Source organism: Corvus brachyrhynchos, unplaced genomic scaffold (assembly GCF_000691975.1).
Source record: "Corvus brachyrhynchos isolate BGI_N302 unplaced genomic scaffold, ASM69197v1 scaffold80, whole genome shotgun sequence".
Taxonomy (NCBI): domain Eukaryota; kingdom Metazoa; phylum Chordata; class Aves; order Passeriformes; family Corvidae; genus Corvus; species Corvus brachyrhynchos.
The window spans coordinates 9,348,498-9,368,082 of NW_008236769.1; the positions used below are offsets into that span (position 1 = coordinate 9,348,498).

A 19,585-nucleotide genomic window follows, 5' to 3' on the forward strand; every position below is an offset into this window, starting at 1 on the left:
CTTTGCTAAAATAAACTGCCAGGACAAATTCTCAGATAACCTCGATGCATCACATAATAAAGTCTATTTCCCCAAATTTAACAGTACAAGCAAATATGTAATTTTACTTCACTTTGCATAGTCAGTAATATCAACCAAGTATAGAATGGCACAGAGAGACCTCTTTTATAATTAGACACAACTATAACAGAAAAATTAGGGGAGAAAAGTGTAGTGATCCTTTTGCTGATGATCACACCAGGAGAACTCCAATGGATTTTGCATAATTATCTCTGAATTAAAATGGGACAAACTCAAACATTTTCATATAAGTCTAAGTGCTGACAGTAGCTTTTGTCGCCCCTTTTCAATTTTTTTTTTGTTCTTCTAATCAAAGCACAGAAGACAAGACATAGCAGACTCTTCATCACTTGGAAGTAGTTAAAACAGACCACACCACGTTTCTAAATGAGAGGTGCCATCTGAATCTGAGGCTAGGCAGCTGATGCAGGAATTAACTAACACTATTTATTGATATGTATATGCAGTTACCCTGATCAGATATCATAAATTATATTCAAACCCCGGACCTGAGTCTCAATCATGGAGTCCCTTGGGTGAATGCCAAGGAAGCTTTCATCACTGCCCCTTTCTCCTGTCCCTTCAATTTCAGGGTCTCACTGATTTCTTGGTCTCACCGATGAATAATTGGTTCCAGCAGAACCCAGATATTTTATAAGCTTAGGGAAGCAAATATTGTATGGTTTTGGCTTAGCTGTAATAAAGGTCTCACCATTTTTTCTCTTCTTGCTTATATTGATGTGAGGTAGTTCAGTGCAGCAAACAAATTCCTAACCATATGGTTACTTCTTTGCACAGTTTGAAAGCTTAGTTTGACAGATTGTTGTCTCGGTGTTTAATAAAATACCAATACACACACAGCACAGAAGAAGCGACATTAATTTCTGAGAGATCTCTTATGGTTCAAGTGGTAGATTGTAAAAAACCTCCTCAATGTCCTACATTTGCTTCAAGACTGCACCAGTCTTTGTGCCCAGGAATCCAGATGTGAAGATAGTATTACTGTAAAGATCAACTTGAAGACTAATTTTCAGCAGAGATTACCTCAAACCCGAATAGCAAAGCATGTCCTTAGTAACACACAACATTAGCAACAATTTAATTTCTCTTCAAGTGACTATGCACCAGCTTTCCATAACCACCAAGTCACACTCTTTGTGTGTAATTTAAAGTTGAGTCAAAAGAGTCCTCAACACTCTGAGACAAAGCATTATGAGCTACTTCTTTCCCTTTTGAATGAAAAGTCTCCTCTGCAGAGAAGGAAGAGCCTTCTGGGCTAATTAACATGAGGAATGTTTTACCAGGGGAGCCAAGGACCTCCTGCAATCCTTGCCCTGAGCACAGGGACCATCACAGTGTTGCTGTTCCACAGCACACCAATAGACAAACCCATGCTTCACTCAAAACAGGACCAGAAAGCTCTCTAACAAAGTGCATACAACCACCTTTTCTCATTTCTCGTAACTTGAGGGCTTGAACTAGGTAAAAGAGTAATAAACCTGATGTGACTAATGTGAACTGCATCATTCAAAGCACAATTTGAAGACAGTAAGGGGTGTTACTGGAAAGCCTTCAGAGCAGTATGATCACCAGGCCTTGAAAACATGCAAAGCTAGCAAAACTAGAGTAAATCATACCAAAAGGAATACCCTTAACTAGTTAAGTTGGAGTTTTAAATTAGCTGTCATCACTCAGGAAAAATGTATTACATTATTGCAGACAGCTCAGCAAAAAACTCTGCTCGTTTTCTGGCTATAGCTGCAATAAATGATGAAGTGGTAGAATATATAAAAGATGATATGTACAATAATTGCAACTCTATCACAATGACGTTGCTTGTCTAGCTTCTCCTGCTGTTTCTAGAAGTGTGATTGATATAATTTTTTACTGCAGTTGATGAGCAACAACTGCTTGTGGATTGACACGAGAGATTGAGCAGCCTAAAGCTCAGAGCGTGAGCTGAGTTCTGGAATGAAGACTCAAGATTTCTGATGTCTGATTCATCACTAAAGTCTAAGTACATCCTATCTCACTGCATTACTCAATGAAGTAATTTGTAAAGGCAAGACAGATAGTACAGAAAATAGTTTAATATATTAGATAAATGTATAACTATCTGATTATTTTCCTGAGAATTAAAAGCTATCAGTAAATTTTCTCCTGTAAAAATAAAAAATAGTAACAATAAAAAAAAATCTATCTTGTTATCAAAATGCATAGTGATAATTGCCATCTTTTATTGCTGGGAGTAAAGAGTTTGTGGAAGTGACAAAAGGTTAGATTGCTGCAATGATTCAATCACATCAAAGCATATTTTCCATTTTAAGTGTATAATACAATATAGTTGCTATAATAGTTCCTCATTACCATTAAGTGTTATCTAATGAGGTAGATCCTGCTAACCTCATACTCCAATCTCTAAATCAATTCCTAACTGTATCTTACCCTGAATAGAAATAATGAAAAACAGCCTACAAAACACTGAGCTGGTGGGTATGCCAAGGCATGGTGCAGCTGCCTGACCCACAAACAAAGCCCACAGAAGACTGGTATAAAGCATTCTTAGTTCAAAGCTTTTCACACGGAACAGATTTGTTGAAGAGTTGCGTCATCACCAGACAACCACCTGTCCAAGCAAAGGGAAACAGAATAAAGCACAAAACCACCAACAGTCAATAAGCCTTTCCATCAGGCAGCTTCTCAACCTGAAATGAAGGATTAAGGACCTTATAAAAGACATATGACTTGACTACTGTTGCTTTTCACGTGGAGGGAAGGTACTATTTGTATGGGATGGGAAGATGAAAAGTACTTAGGCAGTGTAGGGATGGGTGAAAGGGTAAAACTTTGATTAGACAATAAATTATTTTTTTTTCCTGTATTTTGTCTCCATTTTCTGAGTAATTTCTATTCATGTGGACATTCCCATTTGTTCATTAAAGGCCACTGAGATTCCTTCAGGTAAACTTCATAGTACAGCCAACAGAAATAGAATTCATTTTAAAGCCAGGAAGTGTGTAAGTGACTACATAATGACAGAATAATTCAGGTTGGGAAGGACCTCAGGAAGTCATCTAATCCAACCTCCTGCTCAAAGCAGGGTTGATGCTCAATTCAGATCATTCTGCTCAGGAATTTCTTCAGCTGAATACTGAAAACCTCTGAGAATATTGCTCCAGTGGTTAGTTATTCTTAGTGATTTTTTTTTTCCTTTTTATCCAGTCAGAACCTCCCTTCTTTAAATTTATGACAGGTGTCTCCTGCCCTCCCACCATGTGCCCCAGGAAGGTGCTTGTCTCCACATCCTCTAGGGCCTCCTCATAGGTATGGCAACACTACTATTAGGTCCCACTAAAGCTGTCACTTTCCTACGCTGAACAAGTTCAGCTCCCTGAGCATCTACTCAGGATACATGCTCCAGCCTGTCAACTATCATGGCAGTCCTCCACCAAACTCCCCTTGCTAGTTCTAGCACTTTGTGGAAGATTTCCTTAGAGATCTGCTGGCTCTGTTCTGCTCCCATTACCTATCATTTCATATCTGCTTCATTATCTATCATTTTAAACTCAACATTAAGGAGCATGTGCTTTCACTGGGAATACTTTTTTTCTAAGTATATAAATAAAAAGGGTGGAAAACCACTGAACTCCTTTAGTGGCTATTTAATTCATCCTGTTTATACTTCTCCATTCATCCCCCAAATGATTGTTTTTACCAAGATATTAAGCCATTATGTGAATGAATTGTACATTTTCTTAGGTGCCAGAAATGTACAGGAAACTGATAAAGAAGCAAAAGTATAAAAAGGAACTCCAGATTTTTTTTAATTTAATAAGGTTTTTGAATGAGATACAGCATTTTTTTGTTAAATAGCCCAATCAGTCACTGCATTGGTTTGTGAAAGCAAAATCACAATTTCTGTAAGTAAATGCATTTCCCTGACTTGGCTGAGATAAGGTTTTAATTCCTGCTCCCAGAACTACATTACATATTATCTAATAACTCTCTGACCTAACAGCACAGAACAGGCTTAGAAAATTTTCCTATCAAGTTATTCCACCAATTAGGCAAACCCAATAAGGGGTTGTTCTTGCTTATTCCCACAAGTTAATACAACCCTCCTGCTCTTGGCCAGCACTTCAACCCACATTGCACAGCATGCATTTAATCCAAAAGGCTGTGTACAATCTAGGGCTCAGATGTTTGTCCGTCTTTCTCTCAGGAATTCCATGAAGAAGATGCAAAGCACTGCACCATCAAGTGCTATCAATGAATGCACACACTGATAACTGCCACTGCATCCACATAGTGACATATTACAAGCACAATATTGGCCTCCATAAACTGAATTCTAAAGAGTATTTTCAAATTAGAGTGATGCTATTCAGAAAATAACCTTTGTGTTTGGAATAGAACACTGTGCTCAGTTACCAGCTTTAAGAGGAATAACATAAAATCTCCATTCACATTTCTAGCAAAGCCAGAGTTTTGCATATGCAACAGAAGGACCTTAAGAATTACTCAGTAATAGTTACATACAGTAATGGTTAAGTTAGTAAACAGCTGTCATATCATCTACTGGGTGTGAAGGGACAGGCAACATTGTCAAGGCAGAGGTATTTAGCAAAATATCTATTGTTTATGTCATACAACAATGTTGAGAAGAAAAAAGTGTGACAGCCAGAAGTTAAAGACAGAATTCTGTGGAGAAAAACTCTTACTAATTCTCTTAGTCACAGTGGACCTGACTCACCACTGAGTCACTTCAACAGCATGCCAGGGCAAATGAACTGTTTTCATCAGGATTTACACCACTGTAAACGCAGTGTAATGTTTTGTATCAATCATTCTCCTCACCTTCTCCTTACTGGATTCGTTTATGATCCTACTGGATGCCAAGAAACAGTCACATGAAATGTTCACTACGTGCACCTGCAGCATTACTTATAGCTTTAGCAATCTCACATGTACAGTTATTTCTTGTTTTCTTGGTTCTGGCTCATCCTGCTTTGCTTTGCAGAGCCTTGAGAATTCCCACCCACATTTGAGTCATTTTAACTGCTTCCCACATGCTCTTTATTCTTCCAGGTATAAGGTGCAGATCAAATGCACCAACAGGAGCATTTATCTCAGAATGATAACAACTTCCTATAATACTGGACTCTCAGAAGAAGAAGCTTCTAATGGTTGTGGGAGAAAATAAAATAGAAGTAATTAAAAAACCGTAAATTGAGCAAAAAGAAATAATAGAAGGAAAAATAGCACTATTACAACTGTAATCTCATTCTGTGGCATCTGCAAACAAGTTCTGTCTCAGAAGCAAATTCAGCCTGGCCACAGTCAGGTAAAATCTGGAAAAGGACAACAGTGCATATTTTTCTACAGAATCTGGTAAATGTTCTTGTAAACCAAAATGGTCTGTCATACCTAAAACCACTGATTTTGCACTCAGTTGTTTTTGTTATGGACTGAGTGATCTGCTTGTCTTTTTCTTCTCAGCTTTGCAATTTTTCTTGCCACCCACTGAGACTGGAAGAGGCTTCTGTTTTCCATTTGCTCAACAAATCTCCTTTATTTCTTTTCCACTTTCCTCTCCCATTCCTTAAAGCCCACCTAGCAGCCAAGACAAGCTGCAGCTGGCTCTCACTTATGCCAACTCTTAATTGGGGAGAGGGAGTGAAGAAGGAGAAAGATGATTTGCAGACATACTCCCTTTAATTTTCAACTTTGCAGCTGTGCATTTAGCCCACCCATTTCAGATGGGAAAAATGAAGCTCAACCAAGATGGAACTGCCCTGGAGAAACAGTGTGATTTATCAAATGAAGCCAGCACAGCTCTTTTTCATTCTGAACACGGTGATCTGGGCTGTAAACATCTAAGAACAGAAGCTGTCTCTCATTCTGTGTCTGAATAATGATTGCTCTTCTGGATCACTAGATTTAGCTGGGACTAGAAATGCTGCTGTCACATGCAGAACTGACGTTAATAATCCTTCCTAAAAGTAGGAAGTTTCTACTTTCAGGCTTAATCCACATATTTCCAGTTCAATGTACCATTCAGAAGTCCTTACTTTGGGGGGACAAAAAGAAATATGAAAAAGCACAAAAAATGCTGAAGGTTAGTAGGATGAAAAAATTGTAAAGCTACAAGAAATGAGTCACAGGCTGCTCTCCTGCTATCAGCAGACATGCTGAATTGTTTTCACATGGGCCAGAGCCTCCTGGAGATACTTTATCAACAAAGGCAATTGTCACTGAGCACACTTACTGCTGCACCACTGCCATGGTTACAGGAGAGAGCTGGAGGCAGGTGCTTGTGCTGCTGACTGGGCCAGGGGAGGTCCGGGGCTGTGCAGAGCTGTGCGATGCAGCGTTCCCCCGACGTGGGTCAGAGGACCACCAGGAATGAAAGAATACTCAAAGTAATTGGATGAGGGACTGAAGACATCCATGAAGTGCAATGTTTCACACTGTCAGAACACTCAAATGCTGGCAAATAGCACTGGATATTAATGCATCACCACAGCAACACATGGCTTTAGAGAGGCAGTGTAACTGGCAGACTGTGTGCTGCTGGGGTCTGAGGCTCAGGAGGTATCAGGGTGACTACTGGAATCACTCCTTTGATCCTTTAATCAGTTCAGATAATTTAAGATAGTTAACTGGTACTACGTTTTTGCAAAATAAGGAAAAGCAGTGGACACCACAAGTGTCTGCCAGACTCAAAAATCAAACTATGCACTAAAACTTACACATACAAACCTACACAAGCACAAACGCACAGCAGTACTACTGAGGATTCTCCCATACATGTGGGAGGAATTCTCAACAGAAAGGCAAGTAAGCAGCTGAGAAAAGAAATACAAAAACTCCCAGAAAACCTGCAATAGTCATTCTTTCTTCTCTATCAACCACTTTCCCTCAAATCCTGAACTTTTCTCTGTTATTCAGAAATAGTTTGCAGAACCCCTTACTTTGGTAAAAATGTAACAGTCTTCAGCTATCATCAAATGGTACTAAGTGCTCTTCAATAAACCTAACAAATTATTTACAGGAACAAAGCTATGCAAAGAGTTTGGTTTAATGTATAGTTTTCTCCTGACATTAACAATTTGTGAGATTTTAGCCGTTCAGATAATAAATACAGATAGGTGTAGCCCCGTATTTCCAAAGAGAAGAGGTGACTAAAAAAGGGAAAGGCTGAAAGTGGGAGAAAGATGAGGTGAATTAATCTAAACCAATATAACTGGGCTACAGAAAAGGCTAAAAGCTACGGGGAAAAAGCATTTGCATTTCTATTTATTTGCTTGCTGACAGTATTTTTAATGATGCCTGCTTTAAAGCAGAAAGTCTAGGTCAACTGTCAACACTTACCCAGCCAAATTCAGATACAATGCACTGATGACTAACCCGCCTTTGCAAGCCAGCAGCCCCAGATAAATGCAAGTGGCATCAAACCAGAGACCATTCCCAAGCTGCAAAATGCCCTGCATCTCAGCAAACATCATTTATTGAAAGGGCTAGTTAACATTTCCTACCTTAGATGGTCTCCTTTTGCAAAAGCTAATGCTGATTTATTTAGATGTGTCTTTCCAACAGTTTTCTTTCTTCTCTGTTGAAGGGAGAAAACTGGCGCAGAGAGCAGTTTCTAACGAAGATAGCGCTGACATTTGGATCCTTTTGCTGCTCTGACAGCCTTCCCGAAGCTGCCCATGCCACAGGGAAGCCTTCGCTCGTACAGACAGAGCTGCCTTTATTGTGTGTTTCACTATTAATGCCTACATAATAAGGTGCTCAAGCACCTTTCACACATCAGTAGGTCCTGTTGTTAATGAAAGAGCAGGGTAACAGACATTGCAGAATGAACCATTCTTCCACACTGCAGGCAGAAATTTGTACTCCCTGCTGCAAGGAATTAGTATCGTCTCTGCTATCCCTGAGACTTTTGCAAAGGGAAAGGCAATCGATTTACAAAGTAGATGTGGCTGCAAACAAAATCACCTCAGCCCTAGGGCAAAGTAAAAAACAAACTACGAAAAATAGGATTCATGCTTTAATTAATAAGTCACTGAGGTATAAGTGACATTTAATTGACATATAAATTACTGACACTTCTAGTCTCATTTCTGCCCAGTGCCTACTGCATTTGTTTCCTTATTTCAAAATAATATATGGTTGTAATTAATAGATTTTAAAAACATATATTGATTATTTTTTTCTAGACATCTACATACACATGTAAACCAGTAAAATGTTAACCCTTTCTTCCCCCACATAAACTGAGTGCTGTGCCGCTGTGTTAGGATGTCAGATACCAAACATAAAGATGGTTCCAACTGCTGTAAGGGATTTTCAACAGCACTTGTAAGACACCTTTACACCACAGTCATGTAGCTGTGAATCATGGGACAGCTGTAGATAAAAGTCAAGTACTGAAAACACCCCTGAGGGGGTATTTTGGCCACTGATGGGATGAAGTTGCCTATCCAAGCAATCGTGACCCCCTCACAGCCTATATTGTGTTTACCATTAAAACATCCCCAGAAGGTTATCTTTGGATATGGAAGCTTCCTCTAACAACGCTGGAAACCACCAGCTGAAACAGAGGTGAAGAGAACCACCCTCCAAGTAGTATCTCGGTATGGGCTGTCAACGTTAAAGAACTCAGAGAAAAAAAATTGCACCAGTGTGAGATATACCAGGAAAGGACTTTCTTTAGAAAGAGTGGAAGGGGTTACAATCACTGCACAAGACAGTGGTGAGGTGCTATGTAGAGTACAGTGTTCATCCATACTGAGAGAAGGCAGTTCCAGTTAGGAATCCACAGTGAGGAGGTCCACCAGCATCACCAGAAAAGCCTGGAGCTGACTTTATGAGCAGGAGAGAACTGGGTTCACCCAGTTTTGCAAAAAAAAAGTTGAGACGAACTAAGACTACTCTCTATAAATTCTCCTTAGAATTCATCAATTAAAGGGGAGAAGATTTTTAAAAAGCTAAAAATCAATCTGTATCCAAAGAAGTTTTAACTACACATGTACCACTTTAAAATAGAGAGGTGCTGGAACTGAGATGAAATTTCTAAGGATCAGATGTAAAGGAAACCCAGACATGCCTCTCAGGAGAGGATGAGGAGGAGTCATTGGCTGTCACACAGCTTTGCCATGCAACCTCAACAGCTTTCCAAACCTTTTACACAACCTGCTGTGTGGGAAGGACCGGGAGATAGACAACACATCTCTGCCTCCCCCAGGAAAACGCAGCTAGAAGACTGATTAAAAATGAGGAAACAAATGGAAAGTGTTTTCTTGAGTGAAAGGGGTTTGCAACAGGCTCTGAATTGCTGTAAGAAGTATACTATATTTTTTTTAAAAAAGACAGTTACACTTTTTTTTTTAGGATATGTTCATTACCACAAGTTGAAATTTTAACTAATAAATTACTGCTTGTAATTGATAAAAAGGAGAAAAATATTTTTAGTGCTAAGTGTACAGAAATAGACTGCAACACGACAAAAGGGAAATGGCTGGTCATAAAAATCAATGGCTTGTTATTTTAAAATGTGTGTTATTGCATGATCGTAACTACTGCAGGATTGGCAGCAGAGATACAGCATAAGCACTGAAATAAACCCTTTCTCTCCCTAGAGGTTTTCAGTCACACTTCATTTTAAGTCAAACTACTAAAGTAAACTCCAGTGACCTCTTGCTCTTCACTTAAGGTGGCAGGTTTATCAATATATATGGTCAGGGATAAAATAAAACAACTTCTAGGAGAGGGCTGATTTGCATTTAAGAGTGCTCTGTATGCTTCACAAACAAAGCAAATCTTGCCCATAAATGCACTGGTGGGTAGGGTTGGTTTTTTTTTTTTTTTAAACAACAGCAAAACTACTGCTTTTAAAAGCAATCAAAGAATTTATCATCTTCATAAATGAACTACTCAGCCCCTTTCATAGCTTTTCCAGTACAAGTTCCCTGGGAGAGTGGGTGCAAGCCAAGGTGGACTGGAGGGAAGAAAGAAACAAGAAAGGAATTATAAACAAAGCTATCCTGTGTTTAAGCCCATTTACTACATGGAATGAATCTGGCCCTCAGAAAATGGGCTGAGAGAAGAATTTAAGTATCTAAATCATCATTGTATTTGGCTGACAACCTACAAAAACAGCCATATTTTTATAACTTATCAGTAACTCACACTAGTTGACTCTCCCTTCCTTTCTGCTGAATAAACAGTTAAAATGAACAAGTGCTGGAAAGGGAGACAATATTATAAAATCTGGGCACAGAATAATTGTAGAAGCAGCTGTCCTCCTGACATTAACACAGAAATCAGAGATGGAAAAAATCCTATTAGGTCATATATTCCCTCCCTTTGTCATTGCAGGACTGTTCCCTAAGGAAGATTTTCCAGTGCCTTGTCCAATCTTGTTACAAGACTTTCTAAGTGATAGTTTCCAGCAGCTCCCTTGGGAGAGTATTCCTCTGCCTAGTAAGTATTGCTGTCAAGATTTCCCCTCACTTTAAGAGCAATTTGCCCTATTATTTCTGTGTTTCTCCAGATAATATTCAAGATGGTAAAAAGAAATACTGTCATTTTGAAAAATGTGCCAGGATTCCAGACAATTCCACAAAAAGCATGTCCTACAACAAAAGAGCAGGCATGATTACTTTGTATTTTTTCTGTCCTCCTGACCAGGAGATATACAAACATATAAATGAGCCTGGTGGTGACAAACACACATCGAGTTCAATACCAAGACCAGAGGGAGAGAAAAGATCAGTCCCAGTTCCAAGCCTTTTGAACAAGTCCATCTGCTGCACACAAACAACAAATGCTTTAACCACGTTAGCTACAGACACGGTCTCCACATCCCTTCAAATCTGTTTGCTCAGGCCATGACTTTTTGTTTAGCTTCCTACTGAAGCGAGGCATTACCTCCTCATCCAGCTGCTCTCCACGGTGACACTGAAACTCAGTGGCTGTTTGAAGTGATCCCTTACAGAGTTCCAAAGACTCGCGGAAATCCCAGGCGGATCGCCATGGAAGAAGGCTCACAGTGTGAGTCACTGCTTGTAAACAGGTGGTGAGAATGTAAAGAAAGCTCTTGGGATATGTAATGGGAAAACAGAGGGGATGGGAGCAGATATCTTGGGAGGTGTCATGAGGAACAGGACCTACAGTGACAGCAGAATGCACATGTGACATGCACCCATATTCAAGCTTCATTAGCTTTGTTGCACACAAACCAGCACATTGTTTTGTATAGTCCTATAGAAAAAAGTTTACAGATTATAAAATTTCCAGGTTGTTATAACAAGTCTCCAGAGATATTTAATATCATTGTAACCATTCAAATCCATTTCCTGCTCCATCCTAACTTCATCCTATCTTTCCTGTTTCACATTGATACTGACATTCCTGTGTTTTTACAGACTGTGGCACTCCTTTCTCCTCATCTATTTTTTTCCAAAGGTTTCAGAATCTTGCATCAGTATTTTTTCCACAGTTAAGTGTCACAGACCAATGAAAGTAGCTTCCAGCGCGAACCAATACCAAAGCAAGATTAGAATCAGTGCTACAGAGCTGCCCAACACTAGGGAATGGAGAGGAGAGGGGCACACACATGAAATCATCATACGCAATCTCTCATAGTAGAATTCCTTTAATACCTTTAAAAAATTAACTTTTCCCAAGTTTGTTACTGGCCCATCTACAATAAAAACAAGGAACTGCCTTCTATTCAGTACACTCTCACCAAGCAGTCAGAAGAATCAACTACAGTCACATGTGCTCCCAGGTCCCACAAATCAAACTTGGTACTGTTACTATGCAGATCTCTAAAACTTTTTTTTTTCTTTTTATTACCCATAGAGACAGGAAGGACCCAGTTCTTAACCACATCACACCACATGCCATTGTTTAACTATACTGCAGGTAAAATATTACCTAATAAAAAGAGCATTTTTGCACATATTTCAAGGCAAGAACCAGGACAGAAAAACACAGTATTGTGCAGCCAAGAGTCAGTACAGAAACTGGAGCTTCTGTTCTTCTCCTATTAATACTGAGGTATTAATCACTCCTTGTAAACTTCTCTAAATGCATTCCAAATTTGCCACAGCTTTAACTCTTCTCTCTGCATTCATCTCTCCCTTAATTACCTTAACTTTACCTTTAATTCCCACCCCCTCCTACTCCCTTTCATTCAGTGTCTAAGGTTAACACCTCTGAAAACATGTAACAGCTTTCACTGGTCACCTTTTTATGGTTTTAAGATGTTTTCTTTTGTTTTGCCTCTCCCAGTTGAGACAATAGTGTGCAAAAAAATGAGAAAGCTTTCTTTATACTCTTTCAAATTCCCTTCTAGAAATCTCTTTTCGAAGAGGTCCGTAAAAACAGTTTTTAATGGAAAAGCCTCTCATGCCTAACATTAACACCATATCATCCCATCCAATGCAGATTCTCATCTAGTATGGACACTTGCTCGTCAGTTCCTAACAAGTTATAATTGTCCACCACTTGGACACTTAAGTCTTTGTGTGACTCAAGCACATCTTCCTCTGGTGGAAGTCCTTTGTGACTTCTCCAGGCCTTCTTAGCTGATGCAAAGAGTGAACTGAGTAACTCTTCCTAATGCCCGTACTGCTTGGACTTTGCAAGATACAGGGAAAAGCAGAAAGAAAAAGCAGATAATCAATGACATTGATGGGATAACAGTACACAAGGATAAGGATAAATTCTACTCAGATCCAAGGAATATATTACTTTCTGACACTGGGTCAGTTATATGGAAATTTTTGCATAATGCATAAACATGCACCTACACTAAACCACCTCCTGCTTCTTAGAACAACAAGCACAAAAAATCTCTGCCACACAGCTCATTTCTGGGTGCAAAAACACAGTTCAAATCATTCATTTTACTTTTCAACAGCTTCATCCTATCTTTGGGGAACATAAAAGAGAATCAAAAAGCAGAAATTACAAATTAATTTAGCACAAGTTTTAAAACGTGCCTGATAACACATTCATTAATTACTTCTGCTGCTTGAACATTCTCCAGTACCATAACTATCCATTTAGGGACTCTGCATATTACCAAATCATTAACAGAAGAAACAAAAAACCCAATTACAGAAAAAGTTCCAGGTATTTAATAAAAGTAACATTAAACTGTTGCATTAACACTCATTTGCGAGCATAGGACTAAACCCAATGGAGCTACTCTTTTTGTACACTTCAAGATGTGCTTCAATGACAGCTTCTCCCTACCTCAAGCACTCGTCCTGTGATGTACTTTTCACAATTGTCACATCTGATACCAAACTTTGCATGATAGTCCGTTTCGCAGTATGGAACACCATCCCTAGGGAAGAACAACAGGTCATACAGATACTGCTTTATGTAAGCTTACCATTTACTAGATTATGCATCTAAAATTTGTCAATGTTTCAACAGTTCATAGGGTATTTATGGACCTTCCTGCCTCCCAAGTACCTCATATTTATTAATATTGTAAAAAACTGAATAGTTACTGAACTATTTTGGACCACTTTTCTGCTTTGCTGCTAAATGTGTAACAACACTCCGTCTCTGAGACCCTCATACCATCTGTTTAATCGTGTTACCCATTAACCGATTCCACATGTCTCCCCCTCTGTGGAAAAAATAGTTATTTCTATATATTAGTCTTCCCCTCTTATCATCTTATTCATTCAATTTATGTATCATTCAATATATGTGTTACCTAATCCTTTAGCTGAGACTGCAGAGAGTAATTTCTCAAATATCTTGTCTGTAAACCAAGTTTTGATAAACATTTAAATCTGACATTCTTGACTGGACTTGCTTAAAGACAGCCAGGGATCAAACACCTTGGGAATGTGCTCCACAGAAGCCAGCAATGACTACAAGAATTCAGCCTGAGCAGCAGTGTGTTCATGCATGATGTGACCAGCTATTTCACCACCACAAGAGACAATTTAGAGATATGAAGAATAAAAACTGGAGCCTCTGCTTTTATTGTAAAGCATCAGGACCAGAACACTTGGACTACTGCCCTGACAAGAACCTGTTAATTTTACATTTTACAGTTTTATGAAGTTGCACATGTGGACCATTAAACCGATGAATGAAAACAAATTGGTCTAAGAATAAACTGGAGATTCTTCTCATGTTTCAAAGTGCAAGTTAAACATAGTTAAATGTTTCGTTTGTTATGTTAAACCAGCCCCTGATCAGACAGATTTATTAGCAGAGCCATGATTTTATCAGGCATTTCCCTAGAGAAACAAAGAAATTAATTTTATAGCGTGCAAGTTGGATTTCTTAGAGACTAACCCATAAGTTATTACAATAATTAATTGAATTCATTAAAGCCAGGATGTTTCTTCTCTTGAGTTATTTTGTTTGGCATTTAGCCTTTTTAAAAGGAGGATTTCACAATAACTATATCTTTACAATTTATGGGAGGTTTATATTAAATAACAAGCAAAAAAAAAGCACTGTACTAAAATACAGCAAAGTAGCACAACACTGAGACAACGCAAAACCTTATTTAAGAACACCCTTTTTATATTGTTTCTCCAGTGCAAGTTGTGAAATTAAATATTATACTTGTGTTAATCTAAATCCAAAGAATTGTTGAAAGTCAGTGAACTTTCAAAAGTAGGCTCTGAACCTCCATCATCTTTGGGCACTGGTGACTGAGTTACTTCACTGCTTAAGAAAATCTCAGAGTAACACACTTGTCTGAAGCAGAAATTAATCCCAGGTGCCTTGGCCAGTGAAAGCCCTGTATGTCACTGGCCTGATTAAAGTGCTGACATGGGACTTGGTGTGTGCGTGCTTTGTGCTGTTTCTCAGTGCTGTCATCACATTCAGTCCAAATCTGACAACACAAAGGTCTGGAGCAGCACAAAAGCATGATATGTACATCCTTGATGAACTTCTGGTGAACATTTCTGCTTATGTAGTACATACAGAAAGAACAGTATCTGCTTGTTCACATTACAGCATCACAGAGAGAAAAACCATAGGTAACTAAGGGCATACCTTTGGGTCTTTGAAACATATTCCACCCACTGACTCTCTGTAGCATAGCTGCTTTGTAAAGTCCTTTTCCAGGTAAATGGACAAATGTGACTTCTACTTCTCTCCATTTCTATTTTTATAATACAATTTAGATAATAATTCAGACAATAATCTCTAATATATCTCCCCAAATACATATATAAACAAAAAGTAAAGGGTATGCAGTGATGAATTAATTATTTGGCATTAAAAGAATGCTGAAAAGAGGTGAAAATACTCCCCTACTTACTTGCTGATATACTCTGCATTCAGTAGCTTGCCACAAGTATTGCACTTAAAACAGCCCAAATGCCAGTGTTTGTCCAAGGCGACCAAGGACTGACCATTTTTTATTTCTGAACCACAACCCCCACAATCTGCAAGAGAAAAATCCAGTATGAGTGAACCATATTCTTTAGGTGGTCATGCAACAGTTGGTTACTGCAGTACTGCAGTGTCCCCATAACAGCTCACGAGGGCTCCATAGCTAGCTCGTGGCTGCTCACTGATAGATGACAAGGGTTGCCACCCTTAGAATGCTCTGACATTGCTACAAGACATGCATCATTCAAAGAAAAAAGCTGATGACTTTAGTTTCCTAGTGACTTAGACTTTATTTTAATTCATTTATATCATGTTTAAAAAATACGAAGTTTTGCTGATTAATTTTTCAAGCATTGCAAATCAGCCTGAGAAAAGAAATAAGACAAAGAGTAAAACAAATAACTGATTCTATTAGACTTTGCCTCGGTATCTGCAAGCTCTACTTATTTCAAAATTCTTTGTGAAACCATGAAAAAAATCCAAGGTGAAATTCTGATATGAAATTTCCTGTAACCAGGAAAAACACACCAATACTTAAGAGGCATTAGTGACATTTCAATATGTGAAAGTGATGGCTGTCTATGTATTTATTCTTTGCAGAAATTCACTTATATTAAAGCTCCAGGAGGTGCTAACAAAAAATACATGTAAAACATGTAATAACTGGGTAACAGAGGTTAGTCTATGTTGGTTAAACAGGCTGTAGGTGAACTAGCTATACTTCCCAGAGAGAGTAATTGAGAACAAGACTTTCTAGGTGTTTGGTTGCCTTATTTTTAACAATAGAATATTTTGCCTAAGCTACTAAAAGCCAAATCTACACTCAGTTTCCACACAAAGAGTCCACCTGTGAGTGTCCTCTTTAGAGATGTTACATAGGCATGCGATTTGGATCTGGTTCTCCATATCAAAAATGAACCCTCTAGTACCTTACAACGACAATCTCTCATCCACTCTTCACTCTACAGATTTCCTGTCTATGTATGATTTTCTTACTAAATGTTAATATAGTCAGAATATGTGGAAAATAGGGATAAATGTCAGTGATAAATTGATTCTAATACCAATATCTCAGTAATCCTTCTAATCCTCCATACAATATCTTCCATCTGATGTGGAAAAATACATAGTATTTTTAGGAATTCTTCAGGTATACCAACAATTTCCTAGAGAAAAGACAAAACCTGAAAGACACTTAATCATTCAGAGATGCCAGGAGAGAAAAAAAACCCACAACAATGTCTTACATGGAAGAGAAAGCTATGCAAAAGCATTAAATAGATTTCTCTAGATATTAAGAAAGAACTCTAAACCTAGGATCTCATTAAAACATTTAAACAGTCCTCTTAAAACCTTTTTGATTTAAGATTTTATTTAGTTGGTTACATGACCCTAACGAGACAGTGTAAGTGAAATTGTAAATGTTTCACTTCTGAGCACACAACAATAAAGCATAGTTTGTATTTTCCTTTAGTGGATTTGGAATGTATTGAGGGAGCAATAATGTACCTCTTTAATGTTACCCTCTAGAGTGCCAATACGTGGAAACAAGCCTAGGACAAAAACATGTGCACTACAGATCAGAACATTTGAGTTTAGCTCATAAAAAAGAACATTTGGGTGTGTGCCTGGCTTTAGCCCCTGCAGTAATCTGCAGTATCTATTGTTTAACTGCAATCAGAAATTTGTTTGTGATCTCCCCTGTACTGGGGATTCATCTGGTAATCTAATTTAACCTCACTGCTTGAGGGCTTATTTCACAAACTGAATACAACATCATGTGCTCAGATGTCATTCACCTTTCATCTGGTTTAAGCTTGGGTGGGCAGAAATGCAGCATTTTGTGAGCTACCTTTTTTATTCCCAATGGCTGTTTTCCCTGTAAAGTGCCAGATAATTACAAACAAATATTGTGGTTGCTATGCCAACAGTGCCTACTGATGCAGCGTCCTTGTCTTCCCATCTTGGATCCAGCATCCTTTGGTGACTCAACTAATTTCAACCAACAATTCTGCAGAACACATCAATTTGCTGCTACATGTTGATATTCTTCCTTGAGTACTCTCTCAACATCAACAGTGTCATAAGAGATTTTCAGAGCTATTGTTTTATAAAACAAAACAAAACAGAGATTATATTATTATACTTATATAATAACAAAAAATTCAAGGACTTGGGCAGAAAGCAAGTATTTTGCATTCTTCATTTCTTCCAAATGGAATGCATGAAGGAGGTCAGAAGCAAAAAGGGAGGATGAAAATAGAAGGGCTTGTCAGAGGGGGCAGTGATGTTGGGAGCTCAGTGAGTCCCCAAGAGATATTCTGAAAGCATTGCTGAGATAAACAGGCTGCTGAATAGCACACATGGTACACATCAGACAGTTCTGAGACAGGAACAAACCCAGTGTTAACAGTGGGTCAATGTACTACTTGTTCCTTGATTAAGTTTCCCTGAAGTTGTATGTTTTTGCGCACTACTAAAAAGAATCGCTGGTTTAAAGCATTAAGGTCTCTTCCAAGAAAGCCACTGTTAGGAGATACACCATCCACTGTTCTATGTAATATGTAGCACAGCTACAGCCAGCCACAAGGGATTTTCAGTTCTCCAGTTCAACCAGGATGTCTCTGACAATGCTTGTTTATTCCTGAAACACCGCTTCTAGCCTAAGGATTATGTGCTTGGAAAACAGCTGATCTTACATACTGCTTTTCACATCTCACATATTAATCTGAAGGCTTCCCAAATTCTTTAGTATCTTTTTAGACATTTAGCTAAATTTCTGTGTATTGCCACTGGTCAGACTCTTACATATCCTGCTACATGTACAGGCACACACCTCCATGAACTTGTGCTGCAGTGCTTCCTATTGACCCATCAAATTCCCCACACTGAGGAGGGATTATACACTGCTATCCGGCTTCCTGAGTCCCATGAGCTTCCCAGCTCTGGGGTCAGCTGTGAGCTGCATGTCACCAGAGATCAGGAGATGGTGGCCTGTAGCTGCACTGCAAGGCACTGGGGAAATGGGAGTAAGGAAGGGATAAGAAAGGATACAATCTACACAGGTAAAGGATGATATTTATCTGGGATCTTGGCAACACCATGGCACAATTTACTTGCAGGCCAAGTATGCCCTTTGAGAAGTCATTATACCTAGCAGCTCACCTCCCTCAGCACATGGTTTGAAAAGCAGAGATGGTTCATCTCAGGGGAATTCTTTCAAAAATCCAGTCTAAAGTGTGGCAGATATCATCCAAGTTTGAATCAGGACTCTCAAACAATTCCACCCTATGGAAAGACTTCATCCATTTCTAATGAGATTTAAAAGAGAGATGTATTTGAGGCTTAAATAAACCTGTTTGAGATAATTTGGGAAAAAGTTAAACTTTTACTTTCGGTCAGGTTTTGCCACAAAGATGTGCTTCCAGTGCTGTTTCCCTCTGAGGCAAGTGGTTTGCTGAGGTTTGCAGGTACCTGTGCTCTGGGAAGAGTCAGTGCAGTGGCCCAAGAGAGCCAGGGAAGTGCAGTGACAAGAAAAACTCTCCATGGTGTGTGTGGGGGTGTGTGTGTATGTGCACACAGAGAAAGGGAATGTAAATACATTAAAGGATTCTGTATCACAGATAATCAAATGAACTTGTTCTGACAGTACTCAACCAGGCAAGTAATGTCCATTACAGTCAAAGGCACTTTTCACATATGACAAGGAGACAGCAAAGATGGCCAAGGATGATCCATTTCTGCAGTAAATGACAAGAGAAAGCACCTAACAGAGAGGGCTATCCTATCCCCAAAAGAGAATGGCATTAGCAAGAGGAATCAGTAGAGCATCTCAAAGAGCATTCACACAGTAGCTTTGGCTGATGAACTGTAGAAAGTAGATAGTGAAAACTTCTGTGAAGAAAAGTGAGGGAAAAAAGAAAACAGGATAAAAAAGGAGAGTTTTCTCCCAGAAGTGGGCCAGATTCCATATGCAGGAAGATGAGCAATCCATGGGGCCCTTCCTCAGCAATGCTGAATCCAGCTTGATGTGATAGTCAATAAAAATATTTCTGGTTTTGCTGTTTAATTGAATTGCTGCTGCTGTTTAATTAAATAAAGGTGGTAGTGGACTCTTAAAGCATGGAAG

At 38.8% G+C, this 19,585-nt stretch overlaps 1 protein-coding gene across 1 annotated transcript in view; it reads right to left on the reverse strand.

Annotated features, from left to right (window-relative positions):
- ABLIM2 (actin binding LIM protein family member 2) overlaps positions 1 to 19,585 on the reverse strand; it is a 95,097-nt gene that overhangs the window by 52,738 nt on the left and 22,774 nt on the right. The window contains exons 4-6 of the mRNA XM_017727532.1: positions 16,613 to 16,622; positions 15,383 to 15,545; positions 13,333 to 13,426 (exon numbers count right to left, since the gene is read on the reverse strand). Of these exons, the coding sequence (XP_017583021.1) occupies positions 13,333 to 13,426; positions 15,383 to 15,545; positions 16,613 to 16,622 (267 nt within the window). The remainder of the gene's footprint in view (positions 1 to 13,332; positions 13,427 to 15,382; positions 15,546 to 16,612; positions 16,623 to 19,585) is intronic.